This window comes from Ammospiza caudacuta, chromosome 32 (assembly GCF_027887145.1).
Source record: "Ammospiza caudacuta isolate bAmmCau1 chromosome 32, bAmmCau1.pri, whole genome shotgun sequence".
Taxonomy (NCBI): domain Eukaryota; kingdom Metazoa; phylum Chordata; class Aves; order Passeriformes; family Passerellidae; genus Ammospiza; species Ammospiza caudacuta.
In genome coordinates, this window is record NC_080624.1 from 3,408,895 (window position 1) to 3,426,038 (window position 17,144).

The window sequence follows — 17,144 nt, forward strand, 5'->3', positions numbered from 1 at the left end:
GGGGAGTTGGGGGCTGTCGGGGCTCTGCGGATGCTGTCGCGATACAGAAAATATTGTGACAGCCGCGTGGGAGGTTGGGTCTCGTTATATCGCGACAAAGCGGCGTCGGGCTAGGCCGCGTTTCCATGGCGACAACGGGGCGTGGTTAGAGGCGGGGCCAGCACCTCATGGTGGATTCTCATTGGTCGGTGGGCGGAGCTTGTGGGGTTGCCCCGCCCCTTTCCCCGGCCGCCAGGGGGCGCCGCGCGCGGAGCGGGGGCGAGCGCGGGGAATGGAGCTGCGCGGGGCGCCCGGTGAGGGGCGGGGGTCTGAGGGAAAATGGGATTTGTGAGGGGAAAAGTGGGGTTTGTGAGGGGAAAATGAGGTCTGAGAGGGGTAAAATAGGGTCTGTGAGGGGAAAATGGTGTTTGCGAGGGGAAAAGTGGGGTTTGTGAGGGGAAAATGAGGTCTGAGAGGGGTAAAGTGGGGTCTGTGAGGGGAAAATGGTGTTTGTGAGGGGAAAAATGGGGTTTCTGAGGGGAAAAATTAGGTTTGTGAGGGGTGTCCTGAGGAGAAAATGGGGTTTGTGAGGGGAAAAATGGGGTTTGTGAGAGGAAAATGGGGTTTGTGAGGGGAAAATGGGGTTTGTGAGGGGAAAAATGGGGTTTGTGAGAGGAAAAATGGGGTTTGTGAGAGGAAAATGGGGTTTGTGAGAGGAAAATGGGGTTTGTGAGGTGTGTCCTGAGGGGAAAATGGGATCTGAGAGAGGGGAAATGGGGTTTGTGAGGGGTGTCCCCAGGGGAAAATTTGGTTTGTGAGCGGGAAAAATGGGGTTTGTTGGGGGAAAATGAGATTTGTGAGGGGAAAATGGGGTTTCTGAGGGGGATCCTGAGGGGAAAATGGGGTCCCTCAGGAGGGGGAGCGTGAGGGGGGTCCTGAGGGGTTTGGGGGAAGCATGAGGGGAAAATGGGGGTCCCGTATGATGGGAGGGGTCGTGAGGGAGGCAATGGGAGAGGGAGTGTGAGGGGAAAATGGGGGTCCCTGAGGGGAAATTGGAGTCCTGAGGATTTTTGGGGGTCTCTGAGGGGCGATTTCAGTGTTGGGGGACAGTGGATTTTGGGCCTGGGGGGGACACAAGGGAGTCCGTGACACCGCGACCCTCCCCGTGACCCCCAAATCCCCTGCCCAGATCCCGTCAGGAGAAGGAGAAAGCGCAAAAAGGACAAAAAACCGAAAGCACCCCCAAGGTGAGGGGGGGGGGGCAGCGGGGCCACGACCCTTACCCAGAATTGGGGGAGGGGGTCACACACACGAGCAGAGCCCCCTTTTAAAGGGGGGGAGGGGACATTCCGAGCCGCCCCTCCCCCTCCTGGGCTATTTTTAGCCCCGCGGGGCCGGGGGGGCCTTGAGGTCATTTCTATTTTGGGGGGGGGAGGGCCCAGAATGCCCCGCACCTGCCCCCCCCCCCCAGCTCGGGGGGGCCTCTGGGACCTCCCAGCGCTGCCCTGGGACCATTCCCGGCTCCTTTGGGGCTGTGGGACCACCCTGGGACCCCTCCCCAACATGGGGGAGACCCCCGAAGGGAGCAGGTATGGGGGGGCAGAGAGGAGACCCCCGAGAGGGGCAGAATTTGGGGAGGGGGTGGCAGAGAGGAGATCCCTGAAGGTTCCAGAGGAGAAGCCCAAAGGGAGCAGATTTTGGGGAGGGGGTGGTAGAGAAGGGACCCCCAAAGGGAGCAGATTTTGGGGAGGGGGTGGCACAGAGGAGACCCCCAAAGATTCCAGATTTTGGGGAAGGGGTGGCAGAGAGGAGACCCCTGAAGAGACCAGGTATGGGGGGGCAGACGGGAGACCCCCGAAGGTTCCAGATTTTGGGGAGGGGGTGGCACAGAGGAGACCCCTGAAAGTTCCAGATTTTGGGGAGGGGGAGGCAAAGAGGAGACCCCTGAAGATTCCAGATTTTGGGGACGGGGGGGCAGAAAGGAGACCCCTGAAGGAAGCAGAATTTGGGGAAGGGGTGGTAGTCAAGAGACCCCCAAAAGGAGCAGATGTTGGGGAGAGGGGGCGGAGAGGAGGCCCCTGAAGGTTCCAGAGGAGAACCCCAAAGGAAGCAGATTTTGGGGAGGGGGTGGTAGAGAAGAGACCCCCAAAGGGAGCAGATTTGGAGGCGGTGGGGACCCCTAAAGGGAGCAGATTTTGGGGAGGGGGTGGCACAGAGGAGACCCCCGAAGGTTCCACAGGAGACCCCCGAAGGTTCCCGATTTTGGGGAGGGCTCCAAAGCCGGGCTGTGCTGGGGTTTGGGGGTCGCTGTCCCCGCCATGGGGGGATGGGGGGATCCCATCTTTGCTGTCCCCCCCCCCCTCAGGACCCCCAGCCCCCCCCGCGAGGTGTCCCCAGACCCCCCCCCGGCGCCGCCGTCGCTGTGCGAGTCCCTGCTGGGCTCCGACGAGGGCGAGCAGGAGGATCCCCGCGATTACTGCAAAGGTGGGCAGGGACACCCCGCTCCTTTCGGGGGTGTTCGGGGAAGGGGGGGGGGCCCCCAAACCCCAGCGTGACCCCCGCGCCCCCCCGCGCCCCCTCCCCAGGCGGGTATTACCCCGTTCGCATCGGGGACCTTTTCCACGGGCGCTACCACGTTGTTCGCAAGCTGGGCTGGGGCCATTTCTCCACCGTGTGGCTCTGCTGGGACCTGCGGTGAGTGCGGGGACACCCGCGGTGGGTGGGGGGCTCCTCCTCTCTCCTGGGGGGGCTCCCCTGGAATGTTTTTTGGGGTGCGGGGGGGGGGGGGTTCCCCTGCTTTTCTCTGGGCAGGAGGAAACGTTTCGTGGCGCTGAAGGTGGTGAAAAGCGCCCCCCAATACACGGAGACGGCGCTGGATGAGATCAAACTGCTGAAATGTGTGAGTGCCCCCCGGCCCCCCCAAACAGGGGACACCCCAAAATTCACCTCCGTGACCCCCCCCCCAAACCGGGGACACCTCCAAATTCACCTCCGTGCCCCCCCAGGTGCGGGATTCAGACCCCAGCGACCCCAAGCGGGAGAACATCGTGCAGCTCATCGATGACTTCAAGATTTCGGGGGTCAACGGCGTCCGTATCCTTTTGGGGGGTTCTCAGGGGGGGTACCCCGAGATTTTCACCCTGTGGGGGGGGGGTCTCGGGGGTTTTGGGGGTTCCTTGACCGCCCCCAGATGTTTGCATGGTGCTGGAGGTGCTGGGGCACCAATTGCTGCGCTGGATCATCAAATCCAACTACCAGGGGCTGCCCCTGCCCTGCGTCAAGAGCATCGTGCGGCAGGTGAGGGGGGGCTGGGGGACCCCAAATCTGTCCTTGGGACCCCAAATGGGCTGAACAGAGACCCCCAAACCCTCCCGGTTCACTGGGACCCCAAGTGGGCTGAACAGAAACCCCCAAATCCCTCCCTGGGACCCCAAATGTGCAGCACAAAGACCCCAAATCCTCCCGGTTCATTGGGACCCCAAATGTGCTGTCTGGAGACCCCCAAATCTCTCCCTGGCACCCCAAATGGGATGCACAGAACCCCCCAAATCTCCCCAAATCCCTGGGTGGGACCCCAAATGGGATGCACAGAGACCCCCAAATCTCCCCAGATCCCTCCGTGGGACCCCAAATGGGATGCACAGAGACAGATTTGGGGTCCCCTCCCACTTAGGTGTGCCCCCCAGATTTTGGGGTGCACCCCTCGATTTGGGCTGTCCCTCCGCAATATCGCCTGTCCCTCCCCAATTAGGATGCCCCCCATATTTGGGGTTTCTCCCCAGATTTTGGGGTTTCCCCCCCCCCGATTTCGGGGTTCCCCCTAATGTTGGGGTGCTCCCCCGATGTTGGGGTTCCCTCCCAGATTCGGGCTTCCTTGCTGGATTCGGAGTTCCTTGCTGGATTTCAGATGCCCCCTCAAATTTTTAGTTCCTCCTAGTGTTGTGGTTTCCCCCGCGATTTCGGGTTTCCTCCCCGATTTCGGGGTTCCCCACCGATGTCAGGGGTCCCCCCCGCTGTTTCGGGGTCCCCCCTGATGTCGGGGTGCGCCTTCAGGTGCTGGAGGGGCTGGATTACCTGCACACCAAGTGCAAGATCATCCACACGGACATCAAGCCCGAGAACGTCCTGCTGTGCGTGGCCCCGCCCTACCTGCGGCACCTGGCGGCGCAGGCGGCGGCGTGGGCACGGGGGGGCGGCCCCCCCCGCGGGGCAGGTACCCCAAAATACCCACCCTGGGGAGGGGGTACCCCAAAATACCCACCTTGGGGAGGGGGTACCCCAAAATACCCACCCTGGGGAGGGGGTACCCCAAAATACCCACCTGGGGAGGGGGTACCCCAAAATACCCACCCTGGGGAGGGGGTACCCCAAAATACCCACCTGGGGAGGGGGTACCCCAAAATACTCACCCTGGGGAGGGGGGAACCCCCCCGCGGGGCAGGTACCCCAAAATACCCACCCTGGGGAGGGGGTACCCCAAAATACCCACCTTGGGGAGGGGGTACCCCAAAATACCCACCTGGGGAGGGGGGTACCCCAAAATACCCACCTGGGGGGGGGGTACCCCAAAATACCCACCTTGGGGAGGGGGTACCCCAAAATACATCCCTGGGGAGGGGGGTACCCCCCCGCGGGGCAGGTACCCCAAAATACCCACCCTGGGGAGGGGGGTACCCCAAAATACCCACCTTGGGGAGGGGGTACCCCAAAATACCCACCCTGGGGAGGGGGGTACCCCAAAATACCCACCTGGGGGGGGGTACCCCAAAATACTCACCCTGGGGAGGGGGGAACCCCCCCGCGGGGCAGGTACCCCAAAATACCCACCTGGGGAGGGGGGTACCCCAAAATACATCCCTGGGGAGGGGGTACCCCAAAATACCCACCCTGGGGAAGGGGTACCCCAAAATACATCTCTGGGGAGGGGGGAACCCCCCCACGGGGCAGGTACCCCAAAATACAGCCTGGGGGTGAGGGGGGTACCCCTAAATCCATCCATGGGGTGGGGGGTACCCCAAAATACCCAAAATAAATCCCTGGGGGGGAGGGGGTACCCCAAAATACATCCCCGCATGGCAGGTACCCCAAAATACAGCCCGGGGACAGGGGGTACCCCAAAATCCATCCATGGGGTGGGGGATACCCCAAAATCCATCCCATGGGGGTAGGGGGGTACCCCAAAATCCATCCCATGGTGGGGACACCCCCCCTGCGGGGCAGGTACCCCAAAATACAGCCCTGGAGGAGTACCCCAAAATACATCAACGGGAGGGAGGGAACCCCAAAATCCAGCCTCCGGGTTGGGGGGGGGGGAACCCCAAAATCCACAGGGTAGGTACCCCAAAACCCATCCCCACTACGCAGGTACCCTAAAACCCGTCCTGTGGGACAGGTGTCCCAAAATACCCACCCTGGGGAGGGGGTACCCCAAAATACATCTCTGGGGAGGGGGGTACCCCAAAACACATCCCGTGGAGGGGATGGCCTCCCCCCGCGGGGCAGGTACCCCAAAATTTCCACCTTGGGGAGGGGGGAACCCCAAAATCCATCCCCTGGCAGGTAGGTAACCCTAAAATCCATCCCTTGTGGGGCAGGGACTCCCCAAAACCTGTCCTGGAGTTCAGGTGACCCCGAAATCCACCCCAGGAGTTCAGGTGACCCCGAAATCCACCCCAGGAGTTCAGGGGACCCCCAAAACTCCATCCCGCGTGCGGGCACCTGTTGGTCCCCCCAAGTGCAGGTGTGCCCAACCCCCCCCCCGCTCTGGGGATCTGAGCCCCCCCCGTCTGTCCACAGTGAGCTCGGCACCGCACGAGGAACCTGTGAGTGACTGCACACCTGGGGGGCGTGTGGGGGTGTGCTCACACCTGTGTGTGTGTGTGTGTGTGTGCTCACACCTGTGTGTGTGTGTGTGTGCTCACACCTGTGTGTGTGTGTGTGTGTGCTCACACCTGTGTGTGTGTGTGTGTGTGTGTGTGCTCACACCTCTGTGTGTGTGTGTGTGTGTGTGTGCTCACACCTGTGTGTCTGTGTGTGTGTGTGCTCACACCTGTGTGTGTGTGTGTGTGCTCACACCTGTGTGTGTGTGTGTGTGTGTGCTCACACCTGTGTGTGTGTGTGTGTGTGTGTGTGTGTGCTCACACCTGTGTGTGTGTGTGTGTGTGCTCACACCTGTGTGTGTGTGTGTGTGTGCTCACACCTGTGTGTGTGTGTGTGTGTGTGTGTGCTCACACCTCTGTGTGTGTGTGTGTGTGTGTGTGCTCACACCTGTGTGTGTCTGTGTGTGTGCTCACACCTGTGTGTGTGTGTGTGTGCTCACACCTGTGTGTGTGTGTGTGTGTGCTCACACCTGTGTGTGTGTGTGTGTGTGTGCTCACACCTCTGTGTGTGTGTGTGTGTGTGTGCTCACACCTGTGTGTGTCTGTGTGTGTGCTCACACCTGTGTGTGTGTGTGTGTGTGTGTGTGCTCACACCTGTGTGTGTGTGTGTGTGTGTGCTCACACCTGTGTATGTGTGTGTGTGTGTGTTCACACCTGTGTGTGTGTGTGTGTGTGTGCTCACACCTGTGTGTATGTGTGTGCTCACACCTGTGTGTGTGTGTGTGTGTGTGCTCACACCTGTGTGTGTGTGTGCTCACCTGTGTGTGTGTGCTCACCTGTGTGTGTGTGCTCACACCTGTGTGTGTGTGCTCACCTGTGTGTGTGTGTGTACTCACACCTGTGTGTGTATGTGTGTGTGCTCACACCTGTGTATGTGTGTGTGCTCACACCTGTGTGTGTGTGCTCACACCTGTGTGTGTCTGTGTGTGTGCTCACCTGTGTGTGTGTGTGTGTGTGTGTGTCCTCACACCTGTGTGTGTGCGTGTGTGCTCACCTGTTCATTGCACACCTGTGTGCGTCTGTGTGCTCACACCTGTGCGTGCGTGTGTGTGTGTTCACCTGTTTGTTGCACACCTGTGTGTGTGTGTGCTCACACCTGTGTGTGTGTGTGTGCTCACCTGTGTGTGCATGTGTGTGTGCTCACCTGTTCATTGCACACCTGTGTGTGTGTGTGTGTGTGCTCACCTGTGTGTGTGTGTGTGCTCACCTGTTCATTGCACACCTGTGTGTGTGTGTGCGTGCTCACCTGGGTGTGCTCACCTGTGTGTGTCTTCACACCTGTCCTTACACACCTGTGTGTGCATGTCCTCACCTGTGTGTGCTCACCTGTGTGTGCTCACCCGTGTCAGTGCTCACCTGTGCACTCACGGCTCTCCTTGCACACCTGTGTGTGCTCTCACACCCGAGCGTGCTCCCCCGTGTGCCCCCGCATGGTTTTGCACACCTGGCTGCCCCGTGCCCCCCAAAATCAAAGCTCCCCAATCCCGAGATCCTCCAAACCCGAGGGAATCCCCCCAAAACCGAGGGTATCCCCCCAAAATGGAGGGAATTCCCCCAAAACTGAGGGAATCCCCCCAAAACCGAGGGAATCCCCCAAAACTGAGGGAATCCCCCCAAAACCGAGGGAATCCCCTCAAAACCGAGGGAATCCCCCAAAACTGAGGGAATCCCCCAAAACCGAGGGAATCCCCCCAAAACCGAGGGAATCCCCCAAAACTGAGGGAATCCCCCAAAACCGAGGGAATCCCCCAAAACTGAGGTAATCCCCTCAAACCCGAGGGAATCCCCTCAAAAACCTAAGGAATTCCTCCAAAACTGAGGGAATCCCCTCAAAACCGAGGGATTCCCCCCAAACTGTGGGAATCCCCCCAAAACCGAGGGAATCCCCCAAAACCGAGGGAATCCCCTCAAAAACATAAGGAATTCCCCCAAAACCGAGGGAATCCCCCAAAACTGAGGAAATCCCCCCAAAACCGAGGGAATCCCCCAAAACTGAGGGAATCCCCTCAGAATCCTAAGGAATTCTTCCAAAACTGAGGGAATTCCTCCAAAACCGAGGGAATCCCCGCAGTCCCGGGACTCCCCAAAACCGAGGGAATCCCCCAAAACCGAGGGATTCCCCCCAAAATCCACCGCCCCCCCCCAGGAGCGGCTGTCGCGGGCTCAGCGGCGGCGGCGGCGGCGGCGACAGCGGCGACAGCGAGAGCTGCTGGCAGAGAGACTGCGGGAGCTGGAGCGGCTGCGCGACAGCGACACCGGTCAGTGCGGGACAGTGGGGACAGTGGGGACAGTGGGGACAGTGGGGACAGCGACACCGGTCAGTGCCGGGGACATTGGGGACAGTGGGGACATTGGGGACAGTGGGGACAGCGACACCGGTCAGTGCGGGACAGTGGGGACAGTGGGGACAGCGACACCGGTCAGTGCCGGGGACATTGGGGACAGTGGGGACAGTGACACCGGTCAGTGCGGGGGGGACAGTGGGGGGGGACACAGGGGACAGTGACACCGGTCAGTGCGGGGGGACATTGGGGACATTGGGGACACAGGGGACAGTGACACCGGTTAGTGCTGGGAGGGGACAGCGGCGACACCGGGAGGGGACAGTGACACCGGTCAGTTCCGGGGGGGACAGCGGGGACATTGGGGACAGTGACACCGGTCAGTGCGGGGAGGGGACACAGAGGGGACAGCGACACCGGTCAGTGCCGGGGGGGACAGTGGGGACACCGGGAGGGGACAGCGACACCGGTCAGTGCCGGGGGACATTGGGGACATTGGGGACAGTGGGGACAGTGGGGACAGAGACACCAGTCAGTGCCGGGAGGGGACACAGAGGGGACAGTGACACTGGTCAGTGCCAGGAGGGGACACTGGGGACAGCGACACCGGTCAGTGCCAGGGGCACAGTGGCGACACCAGGAGGGGACAGTGACACTGTTCAGGGCTCTGGGGGGACACAGAGGGGACCCTGGGGACCCCAAAAAACCCCCAGATCCCACCCCCAGATCCTCATGGGACATTGGAGGGGACATCGGGGGGTCCCGAGGGGACACTGGGGGGTCCCAGGACACAGGAGGGGAAAATGGGGGACCCCGGGGGGGTTCTGTGAAATCGGGGGGGGATGGGGTGTTGGGAGTCCCCAGCGTGGGGCGAGGGGACAGTTTGGGGTCCCCAGCGTGGGGCGAGGGGACAGTTTGGGGTCCCCAGGGTGGCTTTGAGCCCTGTGGACACGCAGGACACGCAAGAGCACTTTGAGGGGCTCTGGGGGCAATTTTGGGGTCCCTGGACCAGTTCTGGGGAGTCCCAGACCAGTTTTGGGGAGCTCCACGAGACTTTGCCGCTCCAGAAATGTGTGTGGGGGGGGAATTTGTGGGGTGAGAATTTGTGGGTGTGAATTTGTGGCGTGGGAATTTTGGGGTGGGAATTTGTTGGAATGGGAATTTGGGGGTGAACTTGTGTGGGTATTTCAGGTGTGAATTTTTGGGGTGAAATTTTGTGTGGGTGTTTTAGGTGTGAATTTTTGGGGTGAATTTTTGTGGTGAATTTTTGTGTGGGTATTTCAGGTGTGAATTTTTGGGGTGAATTTTTGTATGAGTGTTTCAGGTGTGAATTTTTGGGCTGAATTTGTGTGTGGGTGTTTTAGGTGTGAATTTTCAGGGTGAATTTGTGTGGGTATTTCAGGTGTGAATTTTCGGAGTGAATTTTTGGGATGTGAATTTTTGGGGTGAATTTTTGGGGTGAATTTTTATATGGATGTGTTTCAGGTGTGAATTTTTGGGCTGAATTTGTGTGGGTGTTTCAGGTGTGAATTTTCGGGGTGAATTTTTGTATGGGTGTTTCAGGTGTGAATTTTCAGGGTGAATTTTTGTATGGATGTTTCTGGGTTGAATTTTTGTATGGATGTTTTCGGGTGAATTTTTGGGGTGAATTTTTGTATGAATGTTTCAGGTGTGAATTTTCGGGGTGAATTTTTGTATGGATGTTTCCGGGGTGAATTTTTGGGGTGAATTTTTGTATGGGTATTTCAGGTGTGAATTTTCGGGGTGAATTTTTGTGTGGGTGTTTCAAGTGTGAATTTTTGGGCTGAATTTTTGGGGTGAATTTTTGTGTGGGTGTTTTAGGTGTGAATTTTCGGGGTGAATTTGTATGGGTATTTCAGGTGTGAATTTTTGGGGTGAATTTTTGTGTGGGTGTTTCAGGTGTGGATTTTGAGGGTGAATTTTTGTATGGATGTTTCTGGGTTGAATTTTTGTCTGGATGTTTTCAGGGTGAATTTTTAGGGTGAATTTTTGGGGTGAATTTTTGGGGTGAATTTTTGTATGTATGTTTTCAGGGTGAATTTTTGGGGTGAATTTTTGTATGGATGATTTTAGGGTGAATTGTTGGGGTGAATTTTTGGGGTGAATTTTTGTATGGATGTTTCAGGTGTGAATCTTTGGGGTGAATTTTTGTCTGGATGTTTCAGGTGTGAATTTTTGGGGTGAATTTTTGTATGGATGTTTTCAGGGTGAATTTTTGGGGTGAATTTGTGTGGGTGTTTTAGGCGTGAATTTTCGGGGTGAATTTGTGTGGGTATTTCAGGTGTGAATTTTCGGGGTGAATTTTTGTATGGATGTTTTTAGGGGGAATTTTTGGGGTGAATTTTTGTATGGATGTTTCCGGGGTGAATTTTTGTATGGATGTTTCAGGTGTGAATTTTTGGGGTGAATTTTTGGGATGTGAATTTTTGGGGTGAATTTTTGGGATGTGAATTTTTGGGGTGAATTTTTGGGATGTGGATTTTTGGGATGTGAATTTTTGGGATGTGGATTTTTGGGGTGAATTTTTGGGATGCGGATTTTTGGGATGTGGATTTTTGGGATGTGGATTTTTGGGATGTGAATTTTTGGGATGTGAATTTTTGGGATGTGGATTTTTGGGATGTGAATTTTTAGGATGTGAATTTTTGGGATGTGCATTTTTGGGATGTGGATTTTTGGGGTGAATTTTTGGGATGTGAATTTTTGCGGTGAATTTTCGGGGTGAATTTTTGTATGGATGTTTTCAGGTGTGAATTTTCGGGGTGAATTTTTGGGATGTGAATTTTTGGGATGTGCATTTTTGGGATGTGCATTTTTGGGATGTGCATTTTCGGAATGTGAATTTTTGGGATGTGGATTTTTTGGGGGTGGGGGGGTCTCAATGTCTCTCTCCTCGTGCAGAGACCCCCCCGGAGCCCCCGGAGGAGTTTGGGGGGAGCCCCCCGAGCGGGGCCTCGTCCTCGGGGGTGCACACGCTGCCCGCGGGGGGGGGGGGCTCCAGCGATGGATTCTCGGGGGGCTCCCCGGGACCCCCCCGGCGCCCCCCCAGCCCCAGCTCGGCCTCGGACTCGCTCTTCACCCCCACCTCGGGCTCGCTCATCTCGGGGGGCTCCGAGGGGCTCCCCAAAACCTCGGGTCAGTGGGGAGGGGGGTGGTTTGGGGGGGAATATTGGGGTGGGGGGGAGTCTAGAGGGGGATTTTGGGGGGCATTTGAGGTTTGGGGGTGTCTAGAGGGGGAATTTGGGGTCTGGAGGGGCATTTGGGGGGGGGGGTTGGGGTGGGTTTTGGGGGATATTTGGGGCTTGGGGGGGGTCTAGAGGGGGAATTTGGGGTGGGTTTGGGGGAATTTGGGGTTGGGGGTCTAGAGGGAGGATTTGGGGTCTTGAGGAGCAATTTGGGGGGGTTTGGGGGGAATTTGGGGGATATTTGGGGTTGGGGGTGTGGAGGGGGAATTTGGGGGTCTGGAGGGGCATTTTGGGGGACCTGGGGGGAATTTGGGGTCTGGAGGAACAATTTGGGGGGATTTGAGGGGGAATTCGGGGTGGGTTTGGGGGAATTTGGGGTTGGGGGTCTAGAGGGAGGATTTGGGATCTTGAGGAGCAATTTGGGGGGGTTCGGGGGGAATTCGGGGTCTGGAGGAACAATTTGGGGGGATTTGAGGGGGTTTGGGGGGAATTTGGGGGAATTTGGGGGAATTTGGGGTTGGGGGTGTGGAGGGGGAATTTGGGGGGGTTCGGGGGGAATTTGGGGTCTTGAGGAGCAATTTGGGGGGGTTTCGGGGGAGGGGGTGTGGAGGGGGAATTTGGGGTCTGGAGGGGCATTTTGGGGGGCCTGGGGGGAATTTGGGGTCTTGATGAACAATTTGGGGGGTGGTTGGGTGGGTTTGGGGGGAATTTTGGGGGAATATTTGGGGTTGGGGGTCTAGAGGGAGGATTTGGGGTCTTGAGGAGCAATTTTGGGGGGAATTTGGGGGAGTTTGGGATTTGGGAGGGTCTGAAGGAGCAATTTGGGGTCTTGAGCAATTTTGGGGGGGATTTGGGGTGGGTTTTGGGGGGGATTTGGGGATGGGGGGTCTAGTGAGGGGAATTTGGGGTGGGTTTGGGGGATATTTGGGGTTGGGGCAGTCTAGAGGGGGAATTTGGGGTCTGGAGGAGCAATTTGGGGGGGATTTGGGGTGGGTTTGGGGGGAATTTGAGGTTGGGGGAGGTCTAGAGGGGGAATTTGGGGGGCATTTGGGGTCGGGGGTGTCTGGAAGGAGAACTTGGGGTCTGGAGGGGCATTTTGGGGGGGTTGGGGGGTTTGGGGTGAAATTTGGGGGGAATTTGGGGTTGGAGATGTCTAGAGGGAGAATTTGGGGTGGATTTGGGGGATATTTGGGATCGAGGGAGTCTGGATGGGGAATTGGGGGGGAAATTGGGGGATTTTAGGGTTGGGGGCTCCAGAGGGGCCGTTTGGGGTTTGGGTGGAAAATTGGGGGTGGGGGCTCTGGGGGGGTCACTGGGGGTCCCAGGTGTGTCCCCAACGCCCCTGGGGTCCCCTCCAGGTGAGGGGGGGCTGCCGGGGGGGCAGGAGAACCCCCTGGACCCCCGAGCTGCCCCCAGGCTGAGGATCAAAATCGCCGACCTGGGCAACGGCTGCTGGGTGGTGAGACTGGGGGGGACTGGGGGGACTGGGGCGGACTGGGAGGGACTGGGGGGGACTGGGAGGGATTGGGAACAAACTGGGAGAGACTGGGAGGGACTGGGAGGGACTGGGAGGGACTGGGGGCACTGGGGAAACTGGGAGGGACTGGGAGGGACTGGGGGGGACTGAGGAAACTGGGAGGGACTGGGGGGAACTGGGAGGGACTGGGAGGGACTGGGGAAACTGGGGGGGACTGGGGAAACTGGGGGGACTGGGGGGGACTGGGGAAACTGGGGGAAACTGGGGGGACTGGGGGGAACTGGGAGGGACTGGGGAAACTGGGGGGACTGGGGAAACTGGGGGGACTGGGGGGACTGGGGGAGACTGGGAGAGACTGGGGGGGACTGGGGAAACTGGGGGGACTGGGGAAACTGGGAGAGACTGGGGGGGACTGGGAGGGACTGGGGGGGACTGGGGGAAACTGGGGGGAACTGGGGGGAATGGGGGGACTGGGGAAACTGGGGGGGACTGGGGGAGACTGGGGGGGACTGGGAGGGACTGGGAGAGACTGGGGAAACTGGGGGGAACTGGGGAAACTGGGGGGGACTGGGGGGGACTGGGGAAACTGGGGGGGACTGGGAGGGTCACTGGGAACAAACTGGGGGGGGAACTGGGAGGGACTGAGGGGACTGGGAGGGATTGGGAACAAACTGGGAGAGACTGGGGGAACTGGGAGGGGACTGGGAGGGACTTGGAGGGATTGGGGGGGACTGGGAGGGGATTGGGAGGGAAGGGGAGGGGATTGGAAGGGACTGGGGGAACTGGAAGGAACTGGGGGGGACTGAGAACAAACTGGGAGGGACTGGGAGCGGAACTGGGAGGGACTGGGAGAGACTGGGGGTGAGGTTTGGGGGTCTGGGGGTGTTCCTGTGGGTTTGGGGGGAATTCTTGGGAGTATTGGGGTGTTCTTGGGTCTGGGGGTGTTTGTGCAGGTTCCGGGGGGGGGGGGGCGGTTCTAGGGGTGTTTTGGGTCTGGGGGTGTTTTTGATCTCGGGGTGTTTGTGTGGATTTTGGGGCTGTTTTGGGGGTATTTTGGGGCTGTTTTGGCTCCGGGGGTGACCCCCGTGCCCCCCCAGCACAAACACTTCACCGAGGACATCCAGACCCGTCAGTACCGGGCCCTGGAGGTGCTGCTGGGGGCGGGGTACGGCCCCCCCGCCGACATCTGGAGCACGGCGTGCATGGTCAGGGGGGCCCTGGGGTGGGGAGGGGGCTCTGAGAGACCCCTGAGGGGGGAGGGGCTGCCAGAGACCCTCGGGGTGAGGGGGTGTCCCAGCTGGGGATGGGGCTCTGATGGACCCCCAGGTGGGGAGGGGCTGACAGGGACCCCACGGTGAGGGGGGGTCTGGGGTGGGGAGGGGGCTTCTAATGGACCCACAGTGAGGAGGGGGCTGACAGGGACCCCATAGTGAGAGGGGGTGCCCTGAGGTGGGGAGGGGGCTGCCATGGACAGTGGGGTGGGGAGGGGGCTGCCACAGACCCCGACATGGGGAGGGGGCTTCTAATGGACCCAAGGTGAGGAGGGGCCTGCAGGGACCCCCGGGGTGGGGAGGGGGCTCTGATGGAGCCCATGGTGAGGAGGGGGTTCCCATAGCCCTCCAGGTGGGGAGGGGGCTGCCATGGACCCCATTGTGGGGAGGGGGCTCTGATGGACCCCAGGATGGGGCGGGGGCTGCCATGGCCCCCTCAGACCCCTCCCCATTTGCCCCCCAGGCGTTCGAGCTGGCCACGGGCGATTACCTGTTCGAGCCGCACTCGGGGGAGGAGTACAGCCGGGACGAGGGTGGGCGGGGCCACAGGGTGGGCGTGGTCTCTGGGATGGGTGTGGTCTTAGCAATGGGTGTGGCCATGGGGGTGGGTGTGGCCGTAAGGTGGGTGTGGTCTCAGAGATGAGCAGGGGTGTGGCACATGCGGGCGGGGCCTCCCCAATAAGGCTCTAAAAGGGGGCGTGGTCTCTGATAGCCAATAGGGAGCTAAAGGGGTGTGGCCTCACCAAAGGGCGTGGCCATTGCGGATGGGGTTTCAAACAAGGGACGTCGATAAGTGGGTGGAGCCACCATGGCGTGGCAGCCAATGGACTGGGGGTTGGCCAAGTGGGCGTGGCCAAGTGAACACCCACATGTGGGAGTGGGAAGAGAAGAAGGGATTGAACCAGCGGGGTGGGCGTGGCTAAAGGGGATTGAACTAGCAGGGTGGGCGTGGCTAAAGGGGATTGAACCAGTGGGTGGGCGTGGCTAAAGGAGGTGGGCGTGGCTAAAGGAGTGGGCGTGGCTAAAGGGATTGAACCAGTGTCATGGGCGTGGCTAAACAGGATTGATCCAGTGGGGTGGGCGTGGCTAAAGGGGGTGGGTGTGGCTAAAGAGGATTGAAGCGCTGGGGTGGGAGTGGCTAAAAGGGGATTGATCCAGCAGAGTAGGCGTGGCTAAAAGGGGCGTGTCCAACATGTGCTGCAGACCACATCGCGCACGTGATCGAGCTGCTGGGGGAGATCCCGCGGCACGTGGCCCTGGGCGGGCGCTACTCACGAGAGTTCTTCAACAGGAAAGGTGAGGGCGGGGCTGGCGGGCGTGGCCAGGGCTGGGTGTGGCTGGGCAGGGTGCTGGGGGCTGGGATTAAGGGCTGGGTGTGGCCATAAAGGTGGGATGAGTGGGATTATGCAAATGAGGGGTTGGTGTGGAACACCCATAGGGGGTGCGGTCATGGGAAAGGGGGTGGGGCTTGAGTTCAGCAGGGTCATGGGGTGGGGTTTGACATTTCATAGCCCCGCCCATGAGGGAAGGGGTGTGTCCTGACCACACCCTTAATCAGGGGTGGGGCCACCTCAGCCTTGGGACGTGTCCTAACCACACCCATCATAGGGGGCGTGGTCACAGGGTTGGGGCATGTTCTGACCACACCCATAACAAGGGGCGTGTCCATCTTAGCATTGGGGTGTGTCCTGACCACACCCTTCAAAAGGACTGGGGCCAGCACCCTCCCTGCCCCTCCCCCTGCTGTGTGTGCATGTATTACCCATGGTGGGCGTGTCCCCCGCCCCTGACCCCGCCCCTTTGCAGGTGAGCTGCGGCACATCCGGCACCTGCGGCCGTGGGGGCTGCGGGCGGTGCTGCAGGAGAAGTACGAGTGGCCGCGGGGGCCGGCGGCCGCCTTCGCGCGCTTCCTGCGGCCCATGCTGGCCTTCGAGCCCGCCCGCCGCGCCACGGCCCGCCAGTGCCTGCAGCACCCCTGGCTCCGCCCCTAGCCCCGCCCCCAGCCCCGCCCACCCCAGCAATAAACCACGGGAGTGTTCATTGGGGTGTTTACTGGGGGTCCCGTGCTGGGGGCCGTGTCCCAGCAGTGCCTGCAGCACCCCTGGCTCCGCCCATAGACACGCCCACCGCATCAATAAACCACAGGCGGGTGCTGGTGGTCCTGGGGTGTTTATTGGGGTTTTATGGGTGCTCCTGGTGGTCCTGTGGGAGGTTTGGGGTGCTCTTGGGATGTTTATTGGGGTCTTTTGGGGAGTCCCTGGTGGTCCTGGGGTGTTTATTGGGGTTTTGTGGGGGTTCCTGTGGTGTTTATTGGGGGTCCCACGCTGGCCTTTGAGCCCGCCCGCCGCGCCACGGCCTGGCAGTGCCTCAGCACCCCTGGCTCCGCCCCTAGCCACGCCCCCAGCCCTGCCCACCGCAGCAATAAACCACGGGGGTGTTCATTGGGGGGGGGGGTTCCATCATGGCCCGCCAGTGCCTGCAGCACCCCTGGCCCCGCCCCTAGACACGCCCACCGCAGCAATAAACCACGGTGGTGTTCATTGGGGGGGGTTCCATCATGGCCCGCCCCTAGACACGCCCACCGCAGCAATAAACCACGGTGGTGTTCATTGGGGGGGGCTCCATCATGGCCCGCCCCTAGACACGCCCACCGCAGCAATAAACCACGGGGGTATTCATTGGGGGGGTTCCATCATGGCCCGCCCCTGGACACGCCCACCGCAGCAATAAACCACGGGGGTGTTCATTGGGGGGGTTCCATCATGGCCCAGCAGTGCCTCAGCACCCCTGGCTCCGCCCCTGGCCACGCCCCCAGCCCTGCCCACCGCAGCAATAAAATAAACCACGGGGGTGTTCATTGGGGGGGGGGTTCCATCATGGCCTGCCAGTGCCTGCAGCACCCCTGGCCCCGCCCCTAGACACGCCCACCGCAGCAATAAACCACGGGGTGCTCCTGGTAGTCCTGGGGTGTTTATTGGGGTTTTATGGGGGTAGTGGTGGTCCTGGGGGGTTTGTTGAGGTCCTGTGAGGGGTTTGGGGGGGCTCTTGGG

The 17,144-nt window shown here is 59.9% G+C and overlaps 1 protein-coding gene across 1 annotated transcript; it reads left to right on the forward strand.

The window, feature by feature from the left end:
* The first annotated feature begins 199 nt into the window (after nt 1-199).
* SRPK3 (SRSF protein kinase 3) lies at nt 200-16,253 on the forward strand. The gene is made up of 16 exons (XM_058822475.1): nt 200-293; nt 1,169-1,226; nt 2,345-2,463; nt 2,565-2,673; nt 2,791-2,878; nt 2,985-3,072; nt 3,170-3,276; nt 4,033-4,192; nt 5,776-5,801; nt 8,005-8,116; nt 11,063-11,296; nt 12,705-12,805; nt 13,921-14,028; nt 14,558-14,627; nt 15,298-15,390; nt 15,901-16,253. The coding sequence occupies exons 1-16, from the start codon at nt 272-274 to the stop codon at nt 16,083-16,085; spliced, it is 1,680 nt and encodes a 559-aa protein (XP_058678458.1). The 5' UTR covers nt 200-271; the 3' UTR covers nt 16,086-16,253.
* Nucleotides 16,254-17,144: the final 891 nt, after the last annotated feature.